Source organism: Coregonus clupeaformis, chromosome 18 (assembly GCF_020615455.1).
Source record: "Coregonus clupeaformis isolate EN_2021a chromosome 18, ASM2061545v1, whole genome shotgun sequence".
NCBI lineage: Eukaryota > Metazoa > Chordata > Actinopteri > Salmoniformes > Salmonidae > Coregonus > Coregonus clupeaformis.
Genome location: NC_059209.1, coordinates 6,427,305 through 6,443,580, shown reverse-complemented (window position 1 = coordinate 6,443,580; position 16,276 = coordinate 6,427,305). Strand labels below are relative to the sequence as shown.

The 16,276-nt window shown below is 41.4% G+C and overlaps 1 protein-coding gene across 3 annotated transcripts in view; it reads left to right on the top strand.

Annotated features, from left to right (window-relative positions):
• Positions 1 to 1,753: 1,753 nt before the first annotated feature.
• Positions 1,754 to 16,276, top strand: part of LOC123480987 (potassium voltage-gated channel subfamily H member 1-like) — a 91,021-nt gene continuing 76,498 nt past the window's right edge. The window contains exons 1-8 of one of the 3 annotated variants that reach the window (XM_045226760.1): positions 1,754 to 2,071; positions 5,116 to 5,239; positions 6,259 to 6,365; positions 6,486 to 6,614; positions 8,741 to 8,859; positions 10,274 to 10,441; positions 10,688 to 10,912; positions 13,998 to 14,427. In XM_045226760.1, the coding sequence (XP_045082695.1) occupies positions 1,999 to 2,071; positions 5,116 to 5,239; positions 6,259 to 6,365; positions 6,486 to 6,614; positions 8,741 to 8,859; positions 10,274 to 10,441; positions 10,688 to 10,912; positions 13,998 to 14,427 (1,375 nt within the window). In that variant the 5' untranslated portion in view covers positions 1,754 to 1,998. The remainder of the gene's footprint in view (positions 2,072 to 5,115; positions 5,240 to 6,258; positions 6,366 to 6,485; positions 6,615 to 8,740; positions 8,860 to 10,273; positions 10,442 to 10,687; positions 10,913 to 13,997; positions 14,428 to 16,276) is intronic. The other 2 variants (XM_045226762.1, XM_045226761.1) reach the window with 2 other exon arrangements.

Below are 16,276 nucleotides of genomic sequence, written 5' to 3'. Positions count from 1 at the left end.
ATCGATGGTGCCATATCGAACTTGGGGTAACCACTAGGACTATCTGCAACTATCCTCTTGCTCTCTCTCTCTGTCTCTCTCTGTCTCTCTCGGAGTAACTGATTACATGTTACCAGCAAAAAATATTGTAATCAGATTACAGATAAAAACTAGATGATTACTTCTAAATTCAGAAATTACTTTTAAATTCATAAAGGATGTTTGTGAGGGGAAAAAAACACTGACAACTTTGTTGTCTCAATGACATTCAAGTCAGTATTGAAAAAAGTTTAAGTTTGTTCCACAAGTCCGAGACCACTATGATGACACACCAAATGATGATCACAAGCCTAACCTACCCAACCACTATGATGACACACCAAATGATGACCACAAGTCCGAGACCACTATGATGACACACCAAATGATGACCACAAGTCATAGACCACTATGATGACACACCAAATGATGACCACAAGTCAGAGACCACTATGATGACACACCAAATCATGACCACAAGTCAGAGACCACTATGATGACACACCAAATCATGACCACAGGTCAGAGACCACTATGATGACACACCAAATGATGACCACAAGTCATAGACCACTATGATGACACACCAAATGATGACCACAAGTCAGAGACCACTATGATGACACACCAAATCATGACCACAAGTCAGAGACCACTATGATGACACACCAAATGATGACCACAGGTCAGAGACCACTATGATGACACACCAAATGATGACCACAGGTCAGAGACCACTATGATGACACACCAAATGATGACCACAAGTCATAGACCACTATGATGACACACCAAATGATGACCACAAGTCAGAGACCACTATGATGACACCAAATGATGACCACAAGTCAGAGACCACTATGATGACACACCAAATGATGACCACAAGTCAGAGACCACTATGATGACACACCAAATGTGTTTGATGGATCCTTTTTGTCTTCTTCTAAAACTCTTTTGGTATTTGTTTCATTAGTCCATTGTTGATATAGTCCCAAAATGTTTTGCATGTCAACAAACAAGTTATCAAGATATATAACTTTCAAAATACAGAAATGCAGCCAGTATGATGCATTTTGCATGATGCAATTCATTTTGGGACTATATCAACAATGGACTAATAAAACAAATACCAAAAGAGTTTTGGGGTGGCGTTTTCCTTTAAAGGGAAAGTAATCCAAGAGTAACTGAAAGTAATCAGATTACGTTACTGAGTTTTGGTAATCCAAAAGTTAAATCACTGATTACAATTTTGGACAGGTAACTAGTAACTAACACATTACATTTAGAAAGTAGCCTAACCTACCCAACCCTGGTCGCTCTGTCTCTCTCTCTGTCTGTCTATGTGTGTGTGTGTGTGTTGCGTCCTTCTAATGTGTGGCGTCCTTGGGATGTCAGTCCTTGCACTTCTGAAGGCGGGCTACCTCCTCGAATTCCCCACAGTGACCTATTAGCCTATGTTCATGCATCATAAAAAAGGCGATGAGTACGCACAACCAACCAGTGTGAAGTGCAAGCTATAGCTGTGTTATTTTCCCGGAATCCACTGCGCAAAAAAATCTCATTTCCAGTCAGTTTTCCATTTTTGTAATTCCTATTTAGTTTTTTGGGGTTTCAGTAGAAGGCCTAACGTGTGCTTCATTGCCTAAACGCAGGGCTGTTAGTAGCCTACTCGGTATTCGTTCACGCGATTGTGGGGGTGGGGGTGCCCGGGTGGGGTACCCATGTGCAAAGATGCGAGACGAGAGACAGATGCGCTCTCTGCATGCATCCCGTCTTCAACAGGGGGAGCACAGCCACGGAACGAGCGGTCGAACAGCATGAGGTGAGGGATTCTTCCGCTCATCATATCTAAGCAGAAAAGGGACCATGAAAGCAGAAGACCGGAGATTTGAGCAGCTGTATCATCCTACGGATACTTCAGGCATTCGTTCACTCTAAAAGCGTTCACTTCTTACCGACGTTGAATGACGAGGCGGAATGGCAGGTGGACGTCGAGGACTTGTGGCCCCACAAAACACTTTTCTCGAGAACATCGTCCGACGATCCAATGGTAGGAATGTGTTCGTTTTTTATTTTGTAGGAAGAAACACTGTGGATGATAGCCTATAGGCCAATCATTGAACAACAATTATTGAATTAAAACCAAAACACTCAGGACAACTAACCGACTATTGACACTATTTGATTTATTTATTAGCCTATTTGATTTATTTTGATTAGCCTATTTGATTTATACATTTATACAGCCAGCATGCTATGCAAAGAATGATTCAACAATTCAAACAATAATGGTATTTAATGGATGTTGTCTTTACAACAAACAACTCGAATACATAGCTGTGTCTACCATTGGTATTCCTTACCAGGCAACTAACTGTACTGCACCTACAAATAAACCAAATCATCCACTGTATTCCACATGATTGGTGCATAACTAAATGAATAGATTAACATTTTCCTCTTGACATACTTATATGATTCATGTTTTAAACCCAAATTAAAAGTGTTTTTCTGATAGTCTGGATTATAGAATGAGTTGGTTTGTGGAGGCTCCCAGACATGTTGGGCAAAAGGAATCTGTTGAGTTATTCGGGAAGTGGCATGCTTTTGTTTTGGTTAATTAATTTATATGTTTTTAACACTGTTTTTTGCCTCTTGCTTTAACCACTTTCCTTTTCAACTTTTCAGTTTGGACATTATCACATAGACAGACAGGTATAAACAATGTTTTGAAGTGGTGTCATGTCCCCTTTATGTTCCTCCCCCAATCATCCACCATAGACTTGTTTGTGTTCCTCTAGACCAATTTTTCTTATCCACTTTGTATCACATTGACCTCACTTATAGTGAATAGCTTCACCCTCAAATATTCCATGCACTTGCTTCCCCTGTTTTCATTCCTGATACTATCCTATGTGGGATATAGTTGATAAATAAGTTGATTAAGAATGATTACAGAAGCCATTTATTTGTAAGGCATATTATAGGTGAGAACTCTTAAAATGTGAGAGCTTTTAAATTGTGCACTTCAACCACAAAAATGTTAACCATTGCTTCTGTAGTTGGATAGGTCACACGTCTTTGTTTTGGTTTAAAGGTAACGATGGATTGCCAGACTTGATGCAACTCTAGTAGATAAACTCCCTCCAGTTTCCCTACAACTCCCCATGTTTTCAAGGCGTTGTGTCAGTCTTGTGAAACATTATGTTTTGACATACCCAATGCCTGTGATGGTCTTGTGACGGTCTCATGTCGGTCTGTGTTGTCAAAATCTTTCCCATTGCTGTTAAACAACATACATGTGTCAGCTGTGAAGTTGATGAAGAATACATATTTTCTTAAGAGTGAGATGAAGTATACTGTAAATACAAAATAAATCAATGTAGAATCAGCGTTTATTGCCTTTTAGATTACAATGAATAAGCTGACAGGGGGGACCTGATCCTAGATCAGCACTCTTGATCTGAAACACTTGATACATACATCCCCTAAGCGTGCAAGACGAGAGGAAAACATCTTATGCTCTCTCTCCCCCCACCCCCTCCCCATTATAGACACATACGTTATGTATAATGGGACCAAGACCACTTCACAAATGGGGTAGTCCCCGCTCATGGTTTGCTCAGAGAGTTTTGGAAAGGGGCAGCTAAGGTTGAAGGGCAAAACACCCTGCCTCTTGAAAGGTGCTGGCTCATCACCTAGAACTGGGCCATTGAATGAAACTGTAACGAATGTAGTCTTACAAGTGACGCCTGACGATTAGACACAACACAGCACCTTCTGAGGTCACTGCTACTGCTGTATCTCTGCCTACCTAGCCAACGATAGACAATGTTATAACGATTGGTACCACTGCCCCAGCCAATGATAATGTTACAGTCAGGTTGCACTGAAACAGGCAAGACCCATTTACCAGGCTTAAAGTTGTGGTACAATGGATACAGGCACCTGAATCTGTCCAATACTACACAAGAGGGATATGTGGTGTCGTATCGTAACCCCCTTAAACACTGTCTAAGATTCAACTGGTTCAATGTAGGAGCTTTCTGCAAATTTAAAAGTATGCAATAATCAGGCTAATATTGGCCGATTTAATATTGGCAGACGATGTATTAGTCATATCGGTTGGGCTGTAGCCATAATATAACTATAATTTTTAAGACAACAGTGGTGGATTTTGTGTCAGCATATTGATTTCACTGTTACGTTTTCCCTCTCTCAACCTAGCCTCGGATTCAATTTACACAACAAGTAAAACATCTTTGCCAATTGAATGTATCATCTTGGCAAAATTTCAGATGCTTTCTTTCAACTGTTTCTATTGTGGAGTTCGACATGTATTTCATGTCCAATAAATTCTACATTCACATACTGTAGTTGGCAGTACATATTTAGAAATATGGTAGTATATTAAGTATGCTTCAAACCTACTAAAATACCTCACAATTGTAATAGCTGTGTCCTCCTATTTTACAATGCGCTAATTAGGCTGCCTGATATTTATCTAGATATTAGATGGTAACAGTTAGTACTCAACAATATGCCGTAATGCTCAGTATTACAGTAATACCTGGTTTTACCTAACTATATCTTGTTAGCTGACTACCAATTTTGATAACATTTTTTATTTTAATTTAATTTATAGGGTACAATGTACATTAATCAACATCAATATTACAATAATGCAACATCCATGTAAATGTGCCGAGGTTAGCCAAAAGCTAATTTGCACCCGTAGTCTCAGAGAAGGGAAGGGCAGTTACACAGCCACAATACAAATACTCACTAAAACAATACAAAATACAAATACATTACATCCAGTATATAATTCTAACAACAACAACTTATTCGTAATAAAAAAACTATCATCAACTGTCATCTTATATACGAGGAACCACAGATAACTTATGTGTACAGGTTTGGATATATTTGAGCCATGTTTAATCATTCATGAAATAAAGACAAGTAGGCCTACATCCAGTTACCTTATAAATTCCAAGTAAAAGAATGAGTTACAGACAGTTAATAGTGCTGTAGTAGTTTCTATCAGTTCTTTCTGAACCAGGTTTCATGTTGTTTTCCCTCCCTGGGCAGATACCAACTTTGTTCTGGGCAATGCCCAGATTGTGGACTGGCCCATTGTGTACAGCAACGACGGCTTCTGCAAGCTCTCCGGTTACCACCGTGCTGAGGTCATGCAGAAGAGTAGCACCTGCAGGTACTTACGTTGCTACTTATGACTGCATTATGGTGCCACTGATTTTGTGGGTCAGCATTTTGTTTCACTGACAGCAATACTATACAGTAGAGTATAAATACAGTATAGCTACATTAACATATAAAGATATCGGGCTGGTTTCCTGGACCCAGATTTAAAGGGGCAGTCTGCGTTTGCTACATCCATTTTTAGATTTAAATTATTATAATATATACCCATTGATTCTTGAAGAATATATCTTAAAGATGCCTCATTAGCTGTTCAACTGTCATATCCCATCAGAACCCAAAATAAAAGCTTGTTTTACTCCTTTGTTTGTAAAGATTGTAAACAAACACTGTATAGCCTCAAAACATGGTTAAAACTATCATTTTAATATCGCGGATGGTCAATCCTTGTATGCATAGCGCTGTCCATGAATTTGAGAGCGGTTACATTTCTCCAGCCCCACCCCACAGCTTGTTTACCAAAAACAGTGGCAGGGTAAATGCTTTGTTATGGTTTGAACTGCAGATTGCACGATTTAAAGGCATACTCAATGGAAAATATCTAATAAAAGTGGTTTTTAGTCCAGGAATAGGCTTAATCTGGGTTCGGGAGACTGGCCCTTAAACGTATAAACATACAGTATAATCTATACATTAGTAATCCTATTATTACTATAAGACATAAGTTGACAATGTTTGTTCCATGCAAATGTGGGTTATTTCAGTCTACAGCAGTCAAGTGTTTTGGAGAAACAATAGAGGTAGTAAGGAATTCAAATGTACCTCTGAAGTAGTAGTACACATACTTTGTATTTATGTCAATTCAACATGACATTCGCTGTGACCAGTGCTTATACAGATGGCTTAACTATGTTATTTGTGAGCCGGCAGTGTTTTTAGTGAGGCCTTTGTAGCTGGGATAATTCGTTTCAAGAACAGTGTCATATCTGCCTAAATTCTGGTAGAATCTGAATGTATTATCCAGTTTTATTTGTTTTGTATGTAAATTAGCACCAACAATGCAATTTTCAGTTTCATGTATGGGGAGCTCACAGACAAGGAGACGGGTGAGAAAGTGCAACAGACCTTTGAGAATTATGAGATGAATTCGTTCGAAATTCTCATGTATAAGAAGAATCGTAAGTGTTTCTTTGATCTCTGTTGATTGAATCATATCAAATTCAATTGTTAAATCAATTACTTATGCGATACATTAGAATATGAAGAGATATCATGACATCATTTTGTGTTTCCTGCAGGGATGCCGGTGTGGTTCTTTGTGAAGATCGCTCCTATCAGGAATGAGCAGGACAAGGTGGTGTTGTTTCTGTGCACGTTCAGTGACATCACTGCATTCAAACAGCCCATTGAGGATGACTCTGTGAAAGGTTGGCGTGACACTGCATTTCAGATAATCTAAGGAAGATTCTGTTTTAATGAGGACAGGATCAAGCTGAGGATAGTAGATACAATTGGTTTTGGACAGCTACAAATGTGGGTTGCTGACATTATTGAGAGATATACAGTGAGGGAAAAAAGTATTTGATCCCCTGCTGATTTTGTATGTTTGCCCACTGACAAAGACATGATCAGTCTATAATTTTAATGGTAGGTTTATTTGAACAGTGAGAGACAGAATAACAACAACAAAAATCCAAAAAAACGCATGTCAAAAATGTTATAAATTGATTTGCATTTTAATGAGGGAAATACGTATTTGACCCCTCTGCAAAACATGACTTAGTACTTGGTGGCAAAACCCTTGTTGGCAATCACAGAGGTCAAACGTTTCTTGTAGTGGGCCACCAGGTTTGCACACATCTCAGGAGGGCTTTTGTCCCACTCCTCTTTGCAGATCTTCTCCAAGTCATTAAGGTTTCGAGGCTGTTGTTTGGCAACTCGAACCTTCAGCTCCCTCCACAGATGTTCTATGGGATTAAGGTCTGGAGACTCGCTAGGCCACTCCAGGACCTTAATGTGCTTCTTCTTGAGCCACTCCTTTGTTGCCTTGGCCGTGTGTTTTGGGTCATTGTCATGCTGGAATACCCATCCACGACCCATTTTCAATGCCCTGGCTGAGGGAAGGAGGTTCTCACCCAAGATTTGACGGTACATGGCCCCGTCCATTGTCCCTTTGATGCAGTGAAGTTGTCCTTAGCAGAAAAACACCTCCAAAGCATAATGTTTCCACCTCCATGTTTGACGGCGGGGATGGTGTTCTTGGGGTCATAGGCAGCATTCCTCCTCCTCCAAACACGGCGAGTTGAGTTGATGCCAAAGAGCTTGATTTTGGTCTCATCTGACAACAACACTTTCACCCAGTTCTCCTCAGAATCATTCAGATGTTCATTGGCAAACTTCAGACGACTCTGTATATGTGCTTTCTTGAGCAGGGGGACCTTGCAGGTGCTGCAGGATTTCAGTCCTTCACGGCGTAGTGTGTTACCAATTGTTTTCTTGGTGACTATGGTCCCAGCTGCCTTGAGATCATTGACAAGATCCCCCCGTGTAGTTCTGGGCTGATTCCTCACCGTTCTCATGATCATTGCAACTCCACGAGGTGAGATCTTGCATGGAGCCCCAGGCCGAGGGAGATTGACAGTTATTTTGTGTTTCTTCCATTTGCGAATAATCGCACCAACTGTTGTCACCTTCTCACCAAGCTGCTTGGCGATGGTCTTGTAGCCCATTCCAGCCTTGTGTAGGTCTACAATCTTGTCCCTGACATCCTTGGAGAGCTCTTTGGTCTTGGCCATGGTGGAGAGTTTGGAATCTGATTGATTGATTGCTTCTGTGGACAGGTGTCTTTTATACAGGTAACAAGCTGAGATTAGGAGCACTCCCTATAAGAGTGTGCTCCTAATCTCAGGTCGTTACCTGTATAAAAGACACCTGGGAGCCAGAAATCTTTCTGATTGAGAGGGGGTCAAATACTTATTTCCATCATTAAAATGCAAATCAATTTATAACATTTCTGACATGCGTTTTTCTGGATTTTTTTGTTGTTATTCTGTCTCTCACTGTTCAAATAAACCTACCATTAAAATTATAGACTGATCATTTCTTTGTCAGTGGGCAAATGTACAAAATCAGCAGGGGATCAAATACTTTTTTCCCTCACTGTACCACAGTGCAGCATTTCACATTACAACTTACATTTTTGTCTGATCATTTGAACCAGTAATGTTGGACTTTCTCAGAATTCCAAATCCAAGCACTTGTCTTTAGGCAGTTCATGTAAATCTGAAAGGAATGGATAGGTATAAGCATATGGTAATAGTTCCATTTGCCATCTAATAAGCGATGAAGAATTTCCGCAATATTGAATACACCTATCGAATCTTTTCAGTTCTACAGAGTAGGGAGTAGGGAGTAGTAGCCTGAAAATTCAGGCTGAATTTAGCTCAGTATCACATTTGTTTAAATGCAGCATGATTCAGTCTAGATTTCAAGGCTAAAGGGAGTGGATATGGGTTGATTTGGTATTCCACATTTCTTTGACTCTGTCATTCAGGATGGGGTAAATTCGCTCGGCTCACCCGGGCCCTGACGAGCAGTCGTGGAGTGTTGCAGCAGCTGGCACCCACCGTCCAGAAGGGCGAGAACGTCCACAAGCACTCTCGTCTGGCTGAGGTAGAGTGTGTGCGTCTGTCCCTGTTGATACGCACTCATCTGCCTAAGAGTGTCTGGAAGGAACAACCCTCTCGTGTTTCCAAGCCCACTTCTGTTTAGCTTCAGATGAAATGCCTAATCCTGTCCCCATACTCACTCGCTACTTCTGTGCTAAATGAAGTGTGTCTTTCCGTTCCCAAAGCAGTAGACCGCAAACCCTTGGCCACCTGGGCAGCTGTAACTCTGCAGACAGACACAACTCTAATATGAATGATCACTCTATATATAGTCCTGACCATAAACCCTTATGGCAAAAGTCCGCAATTACATTCAGCCGTGGGCCAACTCTTTCTAGAGCGCATTGTCGGGGGGCAGGAACATAATTATAAATAATTTGTACACTGCAAATTGACCGCAAGAAGCCGAAACAGATCTAGTATTTGACAAAGAATTTGGCACGTGGGCCGCCCATTGTGGAACCCTGCCCTATGACCTGTGCTGTGGAGTAGTGTAACCTAAATGCACATTTGCATTACTCATTTAGCATCCAGAATGACTTATAATCAGTGAACTCACTTATAATCAGTGCGTAAAAGGACCGAGGACTTGTTTATGGACTTGATTACACTTTTTTTACTCTGAATAATGGAGCCGTCTATGCTACAGTCTACAGTGTATATACCATGCTGTAATGCTGGTTTGATTGAATAGTCCTTAGGCCTCTGAAATCCCAAGGGGACTGACTGTTTGGGTAGATATCTCCTCTGACATCTTCTGGGACTAGTCCAAGATGTCTTACCACCACCATCTTCTAGCAACATCCTGTTTCTTGAAAAATGGTGGAAAAGCTAATTGTGTTTAGATGGTCAGATAAGGTGCTCTGTTTACTAATGGGAAGATGTGCTTGATAGCTTAGGTAAAATAAAACAAAATGGCTACCGTTTGTTTATTTGTTGATCCTGGAAAGTTCCATCAATTTATACAAACAGTATATAAAGGGAGAGAGGAATTCCACTCTTATTTTGTATTTTATATTGATTGGGATAAAGAGATACTGAGCGACGAAATCAAGGCAACACTGAACTGTCTTTGTGTGGTCCAAAAGACTGCAGTCATTAGATTGTAATTACTCACTATTTTAGATTATGAGTGTTATATCAAAGTTATCGCTCTCATACAATAAGAGACACTGTCATAACAAACTAAAATGGTGTCATTTTTGTGTACACTAAGTAAAAACGCACACCTGAAATGGTGAATAGCAGGAGAAACAAATGACACACTGGTCCAATTCAAGGTTAGCCTTGTGGAACCAGCCTGATCGCTGCGTAGAATGGTAACCGCGATCAGGCTGGTTCCACAAGGCTAACCTTGAATTGGACCAAACACTGACTCATTCATGACTCGTTACCAACCATTTCTTAACCAAACGTAGGTCCTCCAGTTGGGCTCAGACATCCTCCCACAGTACAAGCAGGAGACGCCTAAAACTCCTCCCCACATCATCCTCCACTACTGCGCCTTCAAGACCACCTGGGACTGGGTCATCCTCATCCTGACCTTCTACACAGCCATCATGGTGCCCTACAACGTCTCATTCAAGGTCTAAACTCTATTCAACTACCCACTAACCCTAACCTTAACCTTAGCCCTTACCCTAACCTTAACCCTTACTCTAAACCCCAAACCGAACCTTAGCAAGCTGTTTTTTTTTGTATTTTTACTCTGTTTGTGTGTACTTTTATTGACTATGTACCAGCTGTAAAGTAAATTGCCACTCAGGGATAACTTATATTCATTCTCTACTCTACTACTTAAGTAATAAAGATTCTCTACTCTACTCCTCCAGACCAAGCAGAACAACGTCACCTGGCTGGTGGTGGACAGCATCGTGGATGTCATCTTTCTGGTGGACATCGTGCTCAACTTCCATACCACATTTGTGGGGCCTGCCGGAGAGGTCATCTCGGACCCCAAGCTGATCCGGATGAACTACGTCAAGACGTGGTTCGTCATCGACCTGCTCTCCTGCCTGCCGTACGACGTCATCAACGCCTTCGAGAACGTTGACGAGGTCAGTTGTTTGTTTGTTAACTGGGGTCTGTGTGTTTGTGGATGGATGGATATTGATGAAGACAGACACATAGACACACAGACCGACACACAGACAGACACACACACACACACACACACACACATTGTTTAATGGATCTGGAAATCTTACCACATCGTTGTAGCATAATAGACACTGACTGTGGAATTGACTATGACCGCTATTCACAACTAGTTTTGGTTTTGGTTCAACAACCCCAACCCCAGTCATTTAACCAATCCCCCCCATTTCACTTCAAATGTGTCTCCTCAGCTTACTGAAGCGAACCGCCTCTCCTCAGATAAATCAACTGAAGCGTAAATCTTAATTTGCAGCAGATTTCAAGAGTCGCTTCAGCAGAGGGAATCTTCATCTGCATTGATGAAAGCTCACATAGGGAGAGTCACTTTGAGTCAGTTTGAATTACTTGTGACTTGAAATGTCTCTAGGGATTTCACATCCATCCATAGGGACTGCGGGCGTTTTCGGCCAAGCTTTCTAGTGATAGTGGGACTAAATGCTCTGTCATACTACCAGATTCTTTAGAAATGCCTTCTCGGCTATAGAGCCTGGATTCAAATAATCCCAGATAAATCCACATTATTTTCAATGATTTTGGAAAAGTATTTTTACAGAGGCTATTTTTTATTTTATTAATTTTTTTACACATTTTGAGTACTGTAAAAACATACTATTACATTGAATTCTGTTGTTAATCTCTGTAAGCAGGAAGTCGCCCCACTGTGTATGATGAAGTCATACAATAAAAGTCATATAATAAAATATGTTCACCTTCCACGCTGCGCCTTGGTCCTCTGTACCCGACGATCGTGACAGTCATATTGCTGAGTATACCCTTAACCTCTGTTCACCATTAAGCACTCTACAATACAGTCCTACCCACAGCCAGCTGAGTCATATCAAATTGAAACAGAAAATAGATATGGCTGAATAACACTAGAAATGTGCATGTGATTTGGATGACTCTGCTTTCTGATGGTTATTCTAATACAACTTCTCAGCAGTAGAAATGTCATCCCCTGCAGTTGCCTTAGAGTTGCCAGATAGTCAAATATTTAAACACCATCAGACAACAGGGTTGCTGGGGAATACTGTGACTAGAGGCTAAAAAGTCAGAGAAGATCCCTCTAACATATTAAAAAGAACACAGGAATTGGAGGCTGGTAAAACAGCAACATTTTCTGATGCCTCTTCGAGACATTCTGTTGTAAAACACACTGGAAGCAAACTTGGCACAGAGGCCTTTGTAGGATGGTCCAGATCATCTTGATTCATGCGCTAGTCTTGATAACCTTAATGTAATTAATAGATGCTGCAAGTGATACCATTCTAACCTACGCACAAGTACAGTATTATCAGCTTAAAAAGAACTCTGTATTACAGAAGGCACAGATAAAGGTCAATATCACATTTAAATAATGAATAAACCAGAGCTTCAAAGGTCAAACAACAAACATTGTTAGCCAGTTATAGCTTAATTAACAAGTCAAAACACTGCTCTTGGCCTTAAACTTTGGGCATTGTAACTTAGAACCAAAACAAGTCCAGACATCACCATATTTCCTCTCCACATCTCCAGTGTTATGTACTGTTCTGTTGTCTGCCTGTTGTTGTATGAAGGGTGGTGTGACGAAAGATTATAGCACCCCCACAGTGAGCTCACACAAAGCCTGTGGGCACTGCCTGTGCCTTTGCTGAACTTGTCAACGGCAGTTATCCTGCCTTTTCATTCGGTGCTGTGCCTCTCAGATTCAAGCAATATGCAGCTCGCATCCATTCTGCTCCTCTGAAGCGAAGGCTTTCAGCACAGTGACCTTGTTTGTATTCAATGACAATTGTAATGAGACATTCAAGTTGCCGTAGGGACACATTTTAGCTTTTTGTTTTTCCTTGGCTTAGACCGAAGCAGAGCTTCTTCTCTCCCTTTGATTGGGGAGATTTGTTTATTGTAGTTGAATGTAATTGCATTATGAATGTGTCCCTGGTGAACTGAAAATTGCTTGATGCAGTAGGTCCGCACACGTCGTGGAGGCAGATGCGAGCAGAGGCTAGTGGGATTACATAAACCACACTGCATTATGTGTTTGCCTTAAGTACTGAATGTAGATTTGCCTTAAGTACTGAATGTAGATTTGCCTTAAGTACTGAATGTAGATTTGCCTTAAGTACTGAATGTAGATTTGCCCTTTCGGGAAGCGCCAGGCCCATGCATTTTGCATCTCAGCCTCTCTGTACAGTATGCCACACTAAGTCTTAAATGTTTTAGGGAATCTAGATTCGATGAGCAGTTGATTTCACATCACATTGAAAAGTGAACACATTTTGGCATTTGAAGACACTAAGAGCTTGATTCAAATTGAGTATGCAAAAGACGGTAATGGGATTTTTGATAAAGCCACATACGAGTGACTCATTCAAATGCTGGAATTAAATGTGTCATCTCCAAATGGATCAGAAACCCGTCCTCCCTAGTACTCATTCACATACCATTATCGGAGTAAGATCCTGGAACATTAATTTTGGATGCCTGCTCTGTGCCCATCTATGAAAACAAAAGTAATCCTGGGCTAAATTAATTCTGAAACTGTACTTTCCAGAGGTTGGTCCAGGAGCCAAATAACCGTTATTCTGTCACACGGCAGTGTGGAATTCTTCAGTAAACAAGCTACTGTAGCAAAGTGATGTTTTGTAGAAGTAGCATGTTGTAAAGCATATCCTCCAGCTATTATTTTATTTTATAGCTAATGGCATTGTATTCATTATCATTAACACAACAGGGAACTACACCATGGTACCAAATCCATATGCAGGATATACTGTACAGTGCTTTAGGGAGTGGAGTTCCACAGGGTTCACTGTTGGGACCCTTCCAGTTTATCATTAATCAATGCATGAACGGTTAGAAAAATCGTTAAAACCATGAACAATGGATAATAGGCTTGTTAGTAAAATGGTCAGACCTCAATGAGCCATCTTATCGAGGATCTACTTTTCATTCTCTCTCTAACCATACCCTTCTCCTTTTCTTTTCTTTTCTACCCATCAGGGGATCAGCAGTCTCTTCAGCTCCCTCAAAGTAGTCCGTCTGCTCCGCTTGGGCCGGGTGGCCCGTAAACTGGACCACTACATTGAGTACGGTGCCGCTGTCCTAGTCCTGCTGGTGTGCGTCTTTGGCCTGGCCGCCCACTGGTTGGCCTGCATCTGGTACAGCATCGGCGACTACGAGGTCATCGACGAGAACACCAACAGCGTGAGGATGGACAGCTGGCTCTACATATTGAGCGAATCGGTGGGGACGCCGTACCGCTTCAACGCCAGTGGCTCCGGGAGGTGGGAGGGCGGGCCTAGCAAGGACTCGGTCTACATCACTTCCCTCTACTTCACCATGACCAGCCTGACCAGCATCGGCTTCGGCAACATCGCCCCCACCACCGACGGAGAAAAGCTCTTCGCCGTGGCAATGATGATGATCGGATGTGAGTGAGAACCCTACCCATTAAATTTCACACTGCCATCAAAGGAGACTGTAGGTTGGAGACATAGGAGGTTGGGTTCATTGTAATGGCTGGAATGGAATAAATTGAACCTTATCAAATCAATGTTTGATACCTTGTCACCGATTCCATTCCAGCCATTACGATTATATCTCCTCCGCCCACCAGCCTCCTCTGACTGCCGTATTATCTTTATGAAAAACACAATCTACGTTTCATTAAGAAATACCATGCCAGATGTGTCCCTTGCTTCTTCAAGGAGAAGTACTGTTAACAGGCCAGTATGTCTCTGAATCCTTGATGAATTGCTTCAGTAGAAGATAGCATTCTGTTTAAAATACTTATTATCAAAACTCAATCACAGCTACATTTACCATTAAGTCATTACAGATAAATGCTTGATTGAAGCATTTATGAATATTGTGACGGTTCTAATCAGTTTAGAAAAGACACAGGTGGCGAATTTCACATGGTGCTTAAGATGTATTATGAATATGCCAATTTGTTTAATTTTGTGCTGTGAAGATTGCACATATCTAAAGAGGATTTTCAAATGCTTTCATCCATTTTGAGCTGGCAACTGAGTGATTCATCTAGTGCCCATCGTTACAGGATTACTCCTTCTACTGGAGATGCGATTGACACAGTTTTGTCCCGGTCCTATTGTGGGACATTGCATTGGGTTTTTATAGAACCCTGTTGTGATTTTAAATTGCGTTCCCAATTGCAACGCAGGCCTCAAGATTGGGGAATATGATGGATTGCATAAAGAGTTCTGTTTGATCTTTTTAGGTCAAGTTGAGACCTTCATTATCTACCTGGAAATAGACATAAAATGTGATAGGACTGGGCCAACTGTGGCAGGCATCATCAGTTTGCATGCTAGTGTCAGGTATGAAGTTTGCCAGTATACAAAAGTTTGTTTCACATGACTATGGATAGACCAGTACACTTCAACATCCCTGTGACATATCACAGTTGCGGAATAATGAAGCAAGCGTGATCTGCACCTTTCAACTACTATTCCATCCCAGAATGCATTGCTGACCATCCAGGGCTGAGCCGATGCCAGTGCCCAGAGAGGAAAAGTCATTTAGCATACATTATGATCCATACTGACTTGGTACCAATTTCTGAGTGTGAATCAAAACCACAAGCCTGGTGTTCGAAGCATCACACCCCAACCAACAGAACCTTCTTATTATCTTTAATCTTTTAATACATACTGTACACTGTAAGGGGGGAAAGTTATCCAGCTTAGGAACTCAGGAAATCAATTTGAGTAAAAACAACGCAATGTTATGAAGTTAAATTATAAGATACATGGTACAACTTGAATAAATCACAAGTGAAGAAGTAAAAAAAAATATATATTCACATCACACATATGCAGCATTGTTGTGTTGGTGTTGCAGCAGCAGAAGAGGGGGAGTATAAAGAGGTTTGCTCAGCACCTCGGGGAGAGACTGGCACTGCCCAGGGGTGACAGTAAAGCAGGGTGGCAGGTGATAGGGGAAGCGAGAGTGACGGGGCGCGGGAGGGGGGTGTCATGCTGCTATTCCTCAGTGGTGGGAAGACAGTCTGCCACCCACAGCCTTGAAGCTGGACAGAAGCTTAGTCATGCAATATGTTGCCAGTTGAGTCGTCTGCCAGTGTGTGTGTGCGTGTGTGTGTGTGTGTGTGTGTGTGTGTGTGTGTGTGTGTGTGTGTGTGTGTGTGTGTGTGTGTGTGTGTGTGTGCGTGTCCTGGGATGGATTTTGTGTCTTGGGTCTTGGTCTGTTTGTGAGGGAATATGTAGTATATTTTCTGTATGTGTGTTTGAATATGTGTG